General features: G+C 45.2%; 2 protein-coding genes across 3 annotated transcripts in view; one reads left to right on the top strand and one right to left on the bottom strand.

Annotated features, from left to right (window-relative positions):
- The window catches only part of PSME4 (proteasome activator subunit 4), a 128,408-nt gene extending 115,430 nt beyond the window's left edge, over positions 1-12,978 (bottom strand). The window contains 1 exon segment of the mRNA XM_042440031.1: positions 12,641-12,978. Within this exon segment, the coding sequence (XP_042295965.1) occupies positions 12,641-12,840 (200 nt within the window). The 5' untranslated portion in view covers positions 12,841-12,978.
- Positions 5,616-14,609, top strand: part of ACYP2 (acylphosphatase 2) — a 146,672-nt gene continuing 137,678 nt past the window's right edge. The window contains exon 1 of one of the 2 annotated variants that reach the window (XM_042440061.1): positions 5,616-5,634. Coding sequence is in view for 1 of the 2 variants with exons in the window: in XM_042440052.1 (XP_042295986.1) it covers positions 6,397-6,403 (7 nt within the window). In the remaining variant the exon portion in view is untranslated. Of the gene's footprint in view, positions 5,635-6,223; positions 6,404-14,609 lie in introns of those variants that run through there. The other variant, XM_042440052.1, reaches the window with a different exon arrangement.

The following is a 14,609-nucleotide window of genomic DNA, read 5'->3' as shown; positions in this document are numbered from 1 at the left end:
CCCCTCCTCCAACCACCATCCTTGAGGGGGAGAGCAGGCCTGGCCTGGAAGACAAAGAGCCCTCCTCCAACCACCATCTTGAGGGGAGAGAGGCCTGGCCTGGAAGAAAAAGAGCCCTCCTCCAACCCACCATCTTGAGGAGGAGAGAGCCTGGCCTGGAAGACAAAGACCTCCTCCCAACCACCATCTTGAGGGGAGAGGAGGCCTTGGCCCTGGAAGACAAAGAGCCCTCCTCCAACCCACCATCTTGAGAGGAGAGAGGCCTGGCCTGGAAGAACCAAAGAGCCCTCCTCCAACCCCCATCTAGAGAGGGAGAGAGGCTCGCCTGGAAGACAAAGAGCCCTCCTCCAACCACCACCATCTTGAGAGGGAGAGGCCTGGCCTGGAAGACAAAGAGCCTCCTCCAACCAACCACTCCTGAGGGGGAGAGAGGCCTGGCCTGGAAGAAACAAAAGAGCCCTCCTCCAACCACCATCTTGAGAGGGAGAGAGGCCTGGCCTGGAAGAAAAAAAGACCCCCTCCTCCAACCACCATCTTGAGAGGGAGAGAGGCCTGGCCTGGAAGAACAAAGAGCCCTCCTCCAACCACCATCTTGAGAGGGAGAGAGGCCTGGCCTGGAAGACAAAGAGCCCTCCCCTCCAACCACCACATCGTGAGAGGAGAGAGGCCTGGCCTGGAAGACCAAAGAGCCCTCCCCCAACCACCATTCTTGAGGGGAGAGAGGCTCTGGCCTGGAAGACAAAGAGCCCTCCTCCAACCACCCATCCAATTGAGGGGAGAGAGGCCTGGCCTGGAAGACCAAAGAGCCCTCCTCCAACCCCACCATCTTGAGGGGGAGAGAGGCCTGGCCTGGAAGACAAAGAGCCCTCCTCCCAACCAACCATCTTGAGAGGGAGAGAGAGGCCTGGCCTGAAGACAAAGAGCCCTCCTCCAAACCACCACCAATCTTGAGGGGAGAAGAGAGGCCTGGCCTGGAAGACAAAGAGCCCTCCTCCAACCACCATCTTGAGGAGGGGAGAGAGGCCTGGCCTGGAAGGACAAAGAGCCCTCCTCCAACCACCACTCTGAGAGGGAAGAGAGGCCTGGCCTGGAAGACAAAGAGCCCTCCTCCAACCACCATCTTGAGGGGGAGAGAGGCCTGGCCTGGAAGAAAAGAGCCCTCCTCCAACCACCATCTTGAGGGGAATAGAGGGCCTTCAATTTTTTTTTTGTTTTTGTATTGACAATTCCAATTTTACTGTACAGCTTGGTACTCGGGAAGAAATCCCAGTTACGAAATTTTCGGGATAGAAAAAAAGATCCCATGGGAATTATGTTCGGGTTCGAATGTTTTTTCGGGTTACGAAAAACTTTTGGTGGTGCTTTTTTTTTTTCAAGGCTTTTTTTTTTCGCCACGAGAAATCGCGGCTTTTCCCCCATTAAAGCGCCCCTATGGCAATTCGACCTTACCGAAGGCTTTTCCCATTTTGGGGTTTACGAAAGCGGCCCGCCGTTTACGAATTATTTTCGTACCTGAGGCACCATGTTCACCGCTATGATCATTGCGGACAGAGCGGTCTAACTAAAAAAAATAGATATATAATTATAAAGAGGCAATTACTTTCAGGTTACAGTGAGCAAAGAAAAAAAAAAAAAAGGCCATCAATCATTCCTGTTTCACTGGGAGTCTAAATATGCCTCATCTTTTTAAATGTATACCACTCAGTATTCTTGTAATCTTTATCCACGATCGTTTTTTGAGGGCTCTAAACACCAGGAAAGATTCTGGAGCAGATCATTAAACAGAGAGTTCGTGAACACCTAGAAGGCCAATGCCATGATCACAAAAAGGTCAACATGGTTTCAGAGAAAACAAGTCATGCCAGACAAATCTAATCTCTTTCTTTGATAAAATTACCAGCTTGGTAGATGAAGGAATGCTGTGGCTATAGTATATCTTGATTTCAGTAAGAGCTTTGACAGGGTTCCCATGACATTTCTCACAAACAAGCTTGTAAAATGGTGGCGGGACAAGGCAACTGTTAAGTGGATTTGTAATTGGTTTGACCCCAGGCCGAACCCAAAGGGTGCTCCAACAATGGCACCTTTTCATCCTGGACAGAAGTAACCAGTGGGGGTCCCACAGGGCTCTGTCCTTGGCCCAGTACCGTTCAACATCTTTATCAATGACTTGGAGGAAAAAATTGGGGGAATAATTATCAAAATTTGCAGATGACACTAAATTAGGAGGAATCGCTAATACTCCAGAGGACAGGATCAAAATTTCAAAATGACCTGAATAGACTAGAAAGCTGGGCCAGAGCTCAACAGAATGAAATTCAACAGGGAGAAATGTAAGGTACTGCACTTAGGGCGAAAAAAATGAAATGCACAGATATAGCATGGAGACCCTAGCTTAAGGAGCAACATGTGAAAGGGAATCTAGGAGTCCAAGTAGACCACAAGCTGAACATGAGTCAACAGTGCGATGTGGCACGCTAACAAGGGCAAGGCGATTTTAGGCTGCATCCAATAGAAGTATAGTGTCTAGCTCAAGGGAAGTAATAGTGCCACTTATTCTGCTCTGGTCAGGCCCCACACCTGGATATTTGTGTCCAGTTCTTGGGCGCCACAATTCCAAAAAGGACATTGAGAAAACTGGAGCGTGTCCAAAGGAGGGCGACTAAAATGGTGAAAGGTCTGGAAACCACCATGCCCTATGAGGAACGACTCAGGGAGCTGGGGATGTTTAGCCTGGAGAAGAGAAGGTTAAGAGGTGATATCTGATAGCCCTATTTAAATACTTGAAGGATGTCATATTGATGAGGGAGCAAAACTTGTTTTCTGCTGCTCCAGAGACTAGGACACCGGAGCAATGGATGCAAGCTGCAGGAAAAGAAGATTCCACCTCAACATTAGGAGGAATTTCCTGACAGTAGGGGGCTGTTGGACAATGGAACAAACTCCTCGACGTGTAGTGGGAGTCTCCCTCCTTGGAGGTCGTTTCCCAAACAGAGGCTGGATGGCCATCTGTCGGCGATGCTTTGATCTGGATTTCCTGTATGGCAGGGGGTTGGACTGGATGGCCCGTGCGGTCTCTTCCAACTCTATGATTTCTATGATTCTTTCCTTGTAACCATGCAAATTTCTCCCCGAAGCTGACCAATGAGAAATGAAGCAACCAGCCCCTCCACTTGGTTGTTTTCAATGGCTTGGAAGGAAGAGATTTTGCCTTGCAAGTTGCTGGTAAATAATCAGAAGGCTTTGGGGTTGAAAAAAGGCCGCAGAAATAGTTTGACCCCCCCCCTTAAACATCCATGGCTCAGTGCTATGGGATTCTGGGAATTGTAGTTTCTTGTGGCCACCAGAGCTCTTTTGACAAAAGGAGACTGAATGGAGGCGTTGCCTGGCTGGGGGCAGAGCCTCTTGCCAGCAGTGGAAGGCTGCGATGATGAGAAAAGCAGGGGCTCCTCTGGTGGTCCTGGCCACTTCCCTTGGCCCTCCCTCCCTCCTCCTCCTCCTTCTCCTCCTCCTCTCAGAGCTCATTCACACTCCCTGGCTTTTCTCTCCCCCCCCCCCTCTGCCACTTTGAGACCCCTTTAACTGCAACAAAGCTCAATGCTCTGGAATTCTGGTATCTGTGAGGCAGAGAGCTCTGGTGCCACAATAAACTACAATTCCCCAGGATTCCCATAGCACTGAGCCCCTGGCAGTCCCAAGCAGTGTGTTTTGGAACACAGAGATCCTCCAAATGAACCCAGTCCCTAGCTTTTATATCTCTCACACACACTGCAGGAATAATAACCCACTTTGAGACTGTTTTAACTCAGTGCCTAAGGGAATCCTGGGAATGCTAGTGTTTGGGAGACATTGAGACTTCTCTGTCAGTGATGGCTCTGAGGCCACCAATAGACTACAATTCCCAGGATTCCACAGCACTGAGCAGTCTCAAACTGGACCACTTCCTCAGTGTGGATGCAACTGTGAGGCATTCTGGGCACTGCAGTTCAACTACGTTTGCGGGTTATGGGACTCCCTGTCAGAGATAGCTCTGGGGCCACAATGTACTACAATTCCCAGCATTCCCCAGCACTAACCCAGGAACAGTTAAGTCACTCTCAAATGGATTATTTCCTCAGTGGATGCAGCTTTGGTGAGGAACTCTGGGCCTTTTCAGTCCAGCATTGTTTTATTTCGCAGTGCATTTGGATTAGAGACAAGGTGACCAGGCATCCTCCTCCTTTTCCAGGAATGTCCTCTTCTGTCACATTTCAAAATGTCCTCCATTTGGATCATGGCTAAGAAGCATGGATTTATAATTACATGGGTGTTTTTTAGCTTTTATTTTTGGCCATGTCCTACATTTTTTTGCTGGGTGCCCTACATTTTGGGTTGAGGGCATTGGTCACCTTGGTCAGAGAGCTTTCCAGGGGTTAACTGCCATTCTGCTGTGGTGCTGAACAAACCACCATTCCCTTCCAGAATCCATAGCATTCAGCCGAGGCAGTTAAGTGGTCTCAAAACCAGATTATTTCTCCAGTGTAGATGCAGCCCAAGCCTTTTGCCTCTCTTATGCCTGAGATTTCAAAGCCCAGCCTTGGCCCCACAACAAAACAACTACACAAATCCCAGGATTCCATAGGATGGAGTGATGAGAGTGAAAGCAGTGTGGCAGCAGCCTAGTTGTGCTAATGCAGTTCTTAAGATGGTGCACTCTTGCCTACAGAGTCTCACAAGACTTTTTTGTTTAACAACTTGTACCCATTAACTCCATTCATGTCTCCTTTATTTAGTGGGGTGGAATACAGACAAACAAGTCAAAATGAAGAAAAACCAAAAGTCCCTTGAAAAAGGGTTTTGGTTGTGGGAATAAGCCTCAGAAATAATGCAAGAAGGCAATGTAAAATAAAGCACCATGTTCAATGCCCTCAAATGTGCTGTTTGGAATGGGGGGAGGGGGGTGGCCAGAAAGGGAAGTACATTTCTGTGATCTGTCTACAAATAATGTCAAAATGTCCTCCATTTTGATCATGCCTAAGAAACATGCATTTATATTAACATTTCTAAAAAAAGCCTCAATTTTTTGCGTGTCCTCCATTTTATATAAAACGTGTCCTACATTTGAAAATGTTGTCCTGCATTTGTCCTACATTTGTCCCGGTTTGGAGGTCCTCACTTATGGCAACCCTATGCAAAAGGTTAACAGTCATGTCTTCTAAAGTCATATGCCCTGACAGCATTACCACACAACTTCTACCAGAGTGAAAACAGGTCTCACCGTAAACAAAGTGAGAAAGCACAGTAAACAAAGTGAGACAGTTAAAGAGGAAAAACAGTATCACACTGCCTCTACTCAAGTTCAAAATGTTTTGTAAGGCAACCATGTGAGACATTTTATAGTTACCAGTGTAATTCTATCTAAGAATCTATCTTGGTAAACAAAGTAACTTGTGATGAAACAAGGGTTTATGAAATATTAAATACAGCTCCCCAAGACAAAGTTTCAAGATGGCTAAATCTCCTATTTGGAATCACATGAATCCCCATAGTTCATAAATATATTCTAGTAGATAGATACTAATTTTTTGAAGTTTTTAAATTTTCATCACACACAAGGAAGTCTGGAGGAGGCTTAGGAAACTACTGGTTGTCCAAGTAAGTTCTCTTCTACCATCACTAAGTAAAATAGAGCTAGCAAGTGACTCTAAGTCAGTCTGAAGGAGAGAGATAAAGCCATGGTAGTCAGAGGTTCAAAACACACTACAGAAATAATCCAGTTTGAGACTGCTTTAACTGCTCTGGCTTAGTGCTAGGGAATCCTGAGAATTGTTGTTTATTTTGGCACCAGAGCTCTCTTGACAGAGAAGGTTAAAAGTTTCACAAAACTACAGTTCCCAGTAATCCCTAGCATTGAGCTAGAGCAGTTAAAGCGGTCTCAAACTGGATTATTTCTGCAGTGTGCTTTGGATCAGAGTCTCGAACATCTATCTCATGTTACTCAGTTTTCCAACTGTCCACTAGATGTAACTCCATCATAACAGAGCAAGACCTTAAAAATTGTCATCTACAATAATATGTGGAATACCTGACGTAAGAGATAATGTTGAAATACAGTATATCATTCTCTCATATGTATGTGTGTGTGTGTGTGTGTGTGTGTGTGTGTGTGTGTGTGTGTGTGTATATATATATATATATAATGTTGAAATGTATCAGTGAGGGTGCAAACGCAGGATATACTGGGGGCAGCCTGCCTTATCATGGTCCTGGAACTGCCCCAATGATCCTCCATTGCAGCGTCGGGTGGATACTCGCAGGGACAACCCACTAAGCTGCCCAGCATGAGTGTCTGAGGTCAGAATGAGATGCCACAACTGAGGGCTCCTGAGGAACTGGAGTAATGGGGGACATATTTTGATGCATGGTAAGTAGCCAGTGCCCTGGTACTGGAACAGAATATGCCAGTCTTTCTGGTCCAGAACAGGGGTTCAGGCTGTGCATCTTCTAGTCCCCCCACTGTTGGGACAGGGGGAACAGACATGTTTGGCCCAGGTGGACATGCCATTAGTGTCAAAGGTACTGCTAAATCCTGCCCTACCCAAGTCAGTATATTTTTGCCCCAGGCTGTGTAAAATGTCTCAGATGCATGCAATTGGTTAAAGAGAAAATGCTGACTCAGAGGAAACTAATGCAACTTGAGCATGGAGATGAGTCATAGCAGGTCAAAGCTGCACTGTCACTGTGGCTACATGACCGGAAGCTGATAAAACACTAGCAGGGTGTTGGACCCGAATCCTAGCTGTGTTGGTGTATATAAGGATGATTGCTATAGTACACAATGTGGGGGTGTGGATGTTGGTCCAAAGAACACTGCAGAAATCATCCAGTCGAAGTGGTCTCAGACTGGATGATTTCTGCAGTGTGTTTTGGACCATAGTGGAGTTAAAGCTGTTTTCTCTCTGGTGGCTTCAGTCACTGAGAATCAAGTCTGTTGGATAGATTTCTCAATTACTGAAGGGACTATGACTCTGTATGTCAGTTGCTGGCAAGTGTAGGAGGGTGCTGTTGCACTCATATCTTGCTTACAGGAGTCTTGTAGGCAACTAGTTGACCACTATGCAGGCACAGTTGGCATGGGAATTGTAGTTTATTGTGGCACCAGAGCTCTCTGACAGAGAAGGCTAAATGTCTCACAAAATGACAGTTCTCAGAATTCTCTAGCATTGAGTCAATTAAAGCAGTCTCAAACTGGATTGTTTCTGCAGTGTGTTTTGGACCTATAATGATGCCCCTGGATACATCTCTTTTATTTCTCCCTTCCCTGAACACAAATTAGATCCTAGTTCCTACAAGGAAAAATAAAAAACTACTCTTCTGGTGCCCCATTTGCAGGAATAAAAAAACCTGCCTTCCACTCCTGTACCTGGACAGCCCAGTTTCTGTGCAATGAACATATAGCACTAAATGCTGTATGAATTCCCTGCTATTATATACAGAGAGAGAGGTGTTTCTAATGATGGACATTCTGCTACTAATTTGTAACACAGAGTTACAGCTGCAAGCAAAATGCAGTCCTTCATTATGTGGAAATATTTTGAAAGAAGCTGAGTGCCTAGTGGCTATGGTGCATACTGTTAAATAACTACAGGTTGGCGTGTTGGAACTAGAATCTGTTATTGTTAAATGTATAAGCAATACATATGGTATTATGTATTTTTTTGTTGTTTACTTTTCAAAACAAATCATAGTGTCCTTTTAAATTACTAAAATGGTATGGTGGTATTGATGACTTTTTTGTGCTGTTGCCATCTTTTAGCATGACAGTTCTAACAAAATTTATTTTTGTTGGTATTAGGGTTTAAGTTTTTAATGACAAGCAAAGCGATAAAAATGCAGTAGCTTTCTGACAAACCCTGCTCTCATCCTTCCTGAGCAAGTAACTTGTGGGCGAACCATTAAATGTTATTGTTCATTTCTCAATGGTGCATCTGCAGTTCTGTTAAAAGAACATTCAGATCATTCCCACATCTCTTGAACAGTAAGCAGGCCTGGGAGCAATGGGTGTGGATACAGGCAGTTATCTGGATGAGAAAACAAGGAGAGCCCTCTATGAACTGCTCTGAACTTTTTAAGGAAGAGGTCATAAATATAAGAAAGAGATATATGGAATTAAAAAAAATAGTTGAAATGCAGAGAAAGACCACACGCAAGAAAACAAGCACTTATAAACAGATTTTCTGACTTCAAAAGATCTAATCATCATCAGCCAGCGAGTTGAAGATTCACCAAAAGGTTCCACTTTGACAGTGTTGCTTGTATAGTATACAGATGAAATATGAAAATTCAGCTTTCAGTCAAAACATGTTCATTCTCTTGTTTTCGGGGGGAAAATATTAACACAGCATTACAAAGCAGAATCCAAAAGAGGCAATCTAGTATGTCCTGTCTGCCCAATTAAGATTTTCTCTTAGTGTTTTTGCTTAGTGATGTTAAAATGTAATACAGTTGACCCTCTTGGTCAATTTCTTTTTCATCACTATTAACAAAATATTAGGTACAGTAATGAGTTGACCAAAGGTGCTGTAGACTGTAAGCCTTTGGACAGGGCTACTGTTTCATGTCAATTTTATCAACAGTAAGGGTTTAAAACTATTGTTTTGGCACTTAATATTCCAGTATAGTGAAAATTATCTGGTTACAGTTTTTGTAAGTAAGGCTGTTTCACTCCTCTTTACCAGAAAACAGACACCTCAAAGAGCTCATACTACAATAAATTAAGACATAATTGTATTAATCTGGAATATCCGCATGCCAAGGTATCTTGCCATACCTTTGAGACTAATTTAGGTTGCATCTGCACTGCAGAAATAATCCAGTTTGACACCATTTTAACTGCCATGGCTCAATGCTATGAAATTCTGGGAACTGTAGTTTTGTGAAACATTTAGCCTTCTCATCAGAGCTGATTCCACAACAAACTAGAATCATAGAGTTGGAAGAAATCGCAAAGGCCATCCAGTTAAGGTGGTGTCAAACTGGATTATATTTGCAGTGCGCATGCTGCTCTCAGTTTCAAAGGTGCTGCAATATTCTTCTGCATACAATAAATTAGTTACTCTCCCAATTGCTGTAGAATAATACAGTTCCAATTTTATTTCTCTGGATGGAAGGCACAGTGACAAATCATTTTATCAGTGATCCAAAAAAACAGAGAGGTCCTTGAACTAGAAGCATGTCCCTTTGCTTTTGCAATCCTTTCAGAGCACTCTCTTTTTTTCCTTCCTTTTTTGATAAACATTTGCTGACACATGAGCAAGCAAAAGCGTTTTGTGAGAATGAGCAGTAAGTAAATGCCAGAAGTCACAGTTAGGCTTTAGCATGCGCAATTGAAATATTGTGCTTGTTTTGGAGCCAAACATTTAGCCATGTCATAATTGTGCTTCAAAAGGCATGAAGCCTCTGAAGTCACTGGACAAAACCCATGCGCTTGTCTTGGCAACAAAGCGTGGTCAACTATTTTTAGGAGTAATGAGCTATGTATGATTTACTGGCTGCCTAACTATAAAGCTCAGGGAATGACTAGCATCACCAAAGCCAACAAAATCTTCCTCTTCTCAAAGTCCATGTGAGACTCAGCCACCTAGAAAGGTGACACTTGCCAAAATGCAAGCCTACACAGGAGATTGTGTAAGTTAAAGGGGCAGCAGCTTATTTCTAGGAAATAGTCACTAGAGGCACATGCTCTTTGTCAGAAGATCTTTGAAACCAAAGCTGCAACCTTGCAACTACTGGAAGACCAAGCCAGTCCCCTATTGATTGTGTCACTTACATAAATAGACCTAGACAAAATCCTAAAGAAGCAAAAGTACTACAAACAGCAGCAAACAATGGTAGGCATGTGATTATTTATGTTGCTTCACATAAGCAACGTAAAACAAGCTGTTCCTTGGTCCGGGGAAGTTGCAACTGGGGTATCACCAGATACTGTCCCGACTAGAAGTAAACTGCTTACTCGACTTAGGTCCCAAATTTGGAATACAACTACTTTTTAAATGCTTGAGACTCATTAAGCCTGATTTACCCAAAAATATTTTCTGTCTTTGTCAGTGTAGTGAACAAATCTGGAGAGCAGGGTTCAAATTCCTGCTTGGCTGGGGAAACCCACTGGGTAATATTGGGCAATTTGTACTCTCTCAGTTTCAGAGGAAGGCAATGGCAAAGCCCCTCTGAACAAACCTTATCAAGAAAGCTCTGTGATGGGTTTTCCTTTGGCTCGTCGTCGTCGTAAGATGGAAAAGAGGGCAAGCATGGTGTAGTGGTTTGAGCACTGAACTACAACTCTGGAGATACGGGTTCAATTCCCACTCCACAATGAAAACCCGCTGGGTGAGTCACTTTGGGCGAGTCACACACTCTCAGCCTGAGAAAACCCCATGATAGGTCCCCCTTAGGGCCAAGTGTAAGTCAGAAACAATGACAACAACTGGAAAAAACAAAAATCTTTGCTATGACAAACTATGGCAGAGTAATGAAGTCGATGGGATTTTTTATTTGTTTCCTTTATGTTCAATATATTGATCGTCTGTACGATTACAGATGAGATGATGTTTGTTTCAGGCCACAAATCGTCTTGGGCAATAAAAAGAGACCCAGCTAAGTGGCACTTCCAAGAAAGAAGGATCACGCATGTTTTGGCATATCACTAGCAGAGAGGGATGCTCATTTCACAGATTGGGACACCCACACAACCCTCTTCTTCAGATGTTCAAAAGAGCACCAATTGAAGGTATTTAGCTGTTGGCTCCCAAGAAACCTGTTAACTGCACTTAGTGTTTTGCTTTGCTGGTATGTATTTTGACCGCTCAATTGTTTTGAGGCGTTCTTGCCTACCCTAAGCCTCCAGGGACAGGCTAAAATCCCAACACAGGCACACAGAGAGTGTTCCTATCAACCGTAATAGGGATGGCATAGTGTTTCTATACACTCAGTCTGGAACAAAGCATACAGCACTAAACCCTATGCCTCTCACCTCCTAGCATTTTTTCTTTGTTGTTGTGAGAGCAGGTAGGGAAGCATACCACATTCATGCAAGTACAGCTTATTTCCAAGCACTTCTTTTAAATATATATACTGTATATATATATCTCATGTCCTCCCTCATCCAAAATCATTCAAAGTAACTGGGGAAATTCCCTAAATTTAGCAAGAGACTGCCACAGGACTCTCTGCCTGCAATCCTGAACACTGGACTTCACTGGAAGCACAAATAATCAGGGGAGCTTTAGAAAACATGCTCAAGACCCTTTATCTGTTATTAATTAATATGTTTTACTAATTAGGGCCACAGTGAGAACAGCAACAACATGTGTACAACGTTCCCTTCAATTCTGAATTATGAGGGATGTACAGGTTTAGTTTGCTAAATCTAGAAATCCACAATACTCCAAACCAAAACTTTTTCCATGGGTGGCTGAGATTTTAAAAGGCACACAACAACAACAACAACAACAACAACAACAACAACTTGACACTGACAAGCAGCATCCTCCAACAAAGAAAAAGTGGGGGGTTCATTTCAGGACCACCATCCAGCCTCTGGAGTCTTTCAAAATGGACCCCTCTCCATTGGGGAGCTCCATCCAGAGACAGTATGGCATAGCGGTTTGAGTGTTGGGCTTGACTCTGGAGACCGCGGTTCCATTTGGCCGTGGAAACCCATTGGGTGACCTTGGGTGGGTCACATTCTCTCAGCCTCAGTGGAAGGCAACAGCAAAACCAAATCAAAGAAAACCACATGATAGCTTTGCCTTAGGGTCGCTGGAGGTCAGAAATGACTTGAAGGCAGGACAGCTCTGGAGACCAGGGTTCGATTCCTGGCTCAGATGTGGAAACCCATTAGGTGACCTTGGGCGAATCACACTCTCTCAGCCTCAGGAGAAGGCAATGGCAAAAGCCTCCTCTGAACAAACCTTTGATATTAAGTCACCACTGAATCGGAAATTGCCTCGAGGCACAAAAAGCCCAGGCAGCAGGAGGAATCGTGCCTTGGAGCAGCTTTGGGGGGAGGAGAGTCTGGATGTGGCTGTGTGTTGTTGTGGGGAATTTAATTGTACAACGACAACCCTATCTCCTGCTCCTGCCCCTTCCACCCCTGATTGTTTTAAAAAGTGATCAGTTTTAGCACTGCACTTATTCAATTCCATTTCAATGGTCACTTAAGCATTCATTGATCGGAATCACAGACTCAAGGAGTTGGAAGAGACCCCGCGAAGGGCCCTGATCCAGTCCAACCCCGTTCTGCCATGCAGGAACTCTCCATCAAAGCATCCCATTGACCTTAAATATTCATTGATCAGAAGACTTGCTGATCGTGAGAGGCCCCTCTTTCTCCTCCTCACAGCCCTTTATTATTTTACCAGGGGCTCAGTTTCGACACTGCGATTAGTCCAGTGGCCACTTGAGAACCGACTGATCAATTCCTCCTCCCCCTCCCCCTCCCCAGGGCCCCTTCCTCCCCTGGTTGCCTTAAGAGTGACCGCTCCCCCTCCCCCTCACTGTCAGGAGACTGCGATACCGATCGATCGATCGATCAGAAGAGGCCCCTGCCAGCCCTCCTCCTCCTGCTGCTGCTGCTGCTGCTGGGAGCCTGGGGGCGACTCACGTGGAGAGCTTCCTGGTCCAGAAGAGGCCTCCGGGCCAGAGCTCCTGGAGCTGGACGGCGCGGCTGAGGTTGGCCTTGATGTGGGCCAGGAGGCGCCGGGCCTCGCCCTCCAGCCGCTCTCCGTACGGAAGAAGCCCGTTGTACACCAGCTCCTTCTGCGGAGCAAGAGGCCCGGCGGCGGCGGCGGAGGAGGAGGCCATCGCGGAGGCCAGGGCCAGGGCCGCCTCCTCCTTCCTCCGCTCTCTGTCACGGAGCAACCGAAGAACGCCGGCGGCCCAGGGGCTTCTGTTGCCGCTCAGCCGGGACCCAGGCAGGTCACTTCCGCCCAGAAAGAGCAGCAGGAGGAGGCAGGGAAGGAAATGGCGGGACTCGGCGGGCGGGGAGAGAGAGAAGGAGGAGGAGGCAGGGCCGCCTGAGGGGAGGGAGCCCAGCAGCAGCAGCAGCAGCAGCATCAGGGCCTAACGGCTGGTTGGAGGAGGAGGAGGAAAAAGAAGAAGAGGGCAGGACGCCAGCCCCGAGGAAACTAGGCCCAAAGACTCCCAGAAAGACATGGAAAGGTCCTCCTGATCCCCAGGCCGAAAGGAGGACTGGACACAGAACAAACACAAAACCTGTGCCTCTTCTGGGATATAGGTCCATATATACACACACACACACACACACTACATATATATAAATATTTATATATATGTGTGTGTGTATATATATATATATAATGTATATAGTTGTATATGTGTGTGTGTGTGTATAAGATATAAAGTTATATATATGTGTGTGTATATATATATATATAATGTATATAGTTGTGTGTGTGTGCATGTTGAATGCAACTCAGTTCCCTCACTTACTTCTTAGGCAGGCTCAAAAGGGAAGACATTCAGTAAAAAGAAGGAGACCAATGGAAAGCCCAAACACTCCTAGAAATGTAAAGCTCAGGCTCCTTAGGCTCAAAAGGGGGGGACTGGACAGACCAACAAAAGCTCAGAACAAATACAAAATGTGTGCCTCTTGTGGCATATAATAGAGTTATATATAGTTATATGTTTATGTTGAATCCAAATCATCTCCCTCACTTCTTAGGCAGGCTCAAAATGGAAGAAATATATATAGTTAAATATATAAAAAATAGTTATATGTATGTGTGCTTCTTAGTCACAGACAAAATGGAGACCATTCAAGGGAAAAAGGGGGGATATGACCCGATTAAAAGCTCAGTGCACTCATATAAATGCAAAATTCATGCTTTTTAGCCTTGCTGAAAAGGACAGACGTTCAAGAAAAGCAGAGGACATAACAAGCTGAAATCACTGCTAGGAATAGAAAATCCATGCTTCTTAGGGTCAAAATGGAAGACATTCAAGGAAACTGGAGCCAAAAAAGATCTCAGAGCGTTCCTAGGAAAGGCTGTGCAAAAACAAACTTACTAGTCTTTAAGATAATATAGAAGCCATCCATTTTCCCTCTGGAGGGGGCCCACAGCAACCAAATTGCGCAGGCTCTCTCCGCACCAAAAAGAACCCACTAAAAGCAGGGATTTTTTTGGCATGCGTGTGCCATGGCACACATGTGTCGCATCAATGATGCAAGTGTGGCACCCTGATGTGCAGACACAGCACTGCACTTGCATCATCATGGCGGCCCCCATACGGTGGACTCCGGACTAGTAAGTTTGTTTTTGCACAGCCTTTCCTAGGAACACTTTGAGATCTTTTTTGGCTCCAGTTTCCTTGAATGTCTTCCATTTTGACCCTGATGGCGACTCCGTATGGACTAGGGTTCGGGAGCGTGCGGTTGCTGTGCACTCCTGAACCCTAGAATCAGCACGGACATGCCCCTTCCCGCCCGTCTGTCTCGAGCCATAATCATAGAGTTGGAAAAGACCCGAAGGGCCATCCAGTTCAACGCTTGCCATGCAGGAACCCACAATCAAAGTACTCCTGACAGATGGTCATCCAGCCTCTGTTTAAAA

The sequence above is a fragment of the Sceloporus undulatus genome, chromosome 1 (assembly GCF_019175285.1).
Source record: "Sceloporus undulatus isolate JIND9_A2432 ecotype Alabama chromosome 1, SceUnd_v1.1, whole genome shotgun sequence".
Lineage (NCBI taxonomy): Eukaryota > Metazoa > Chordata > Lepidosauria > Squamata > Phrynosomatidae > Sceloporus > Sceloporus undulatus.
Note: the sequence above shows the minus strand (reverse complement) of the source record. Positions and strands in the feature narration are given on the sequence as shown.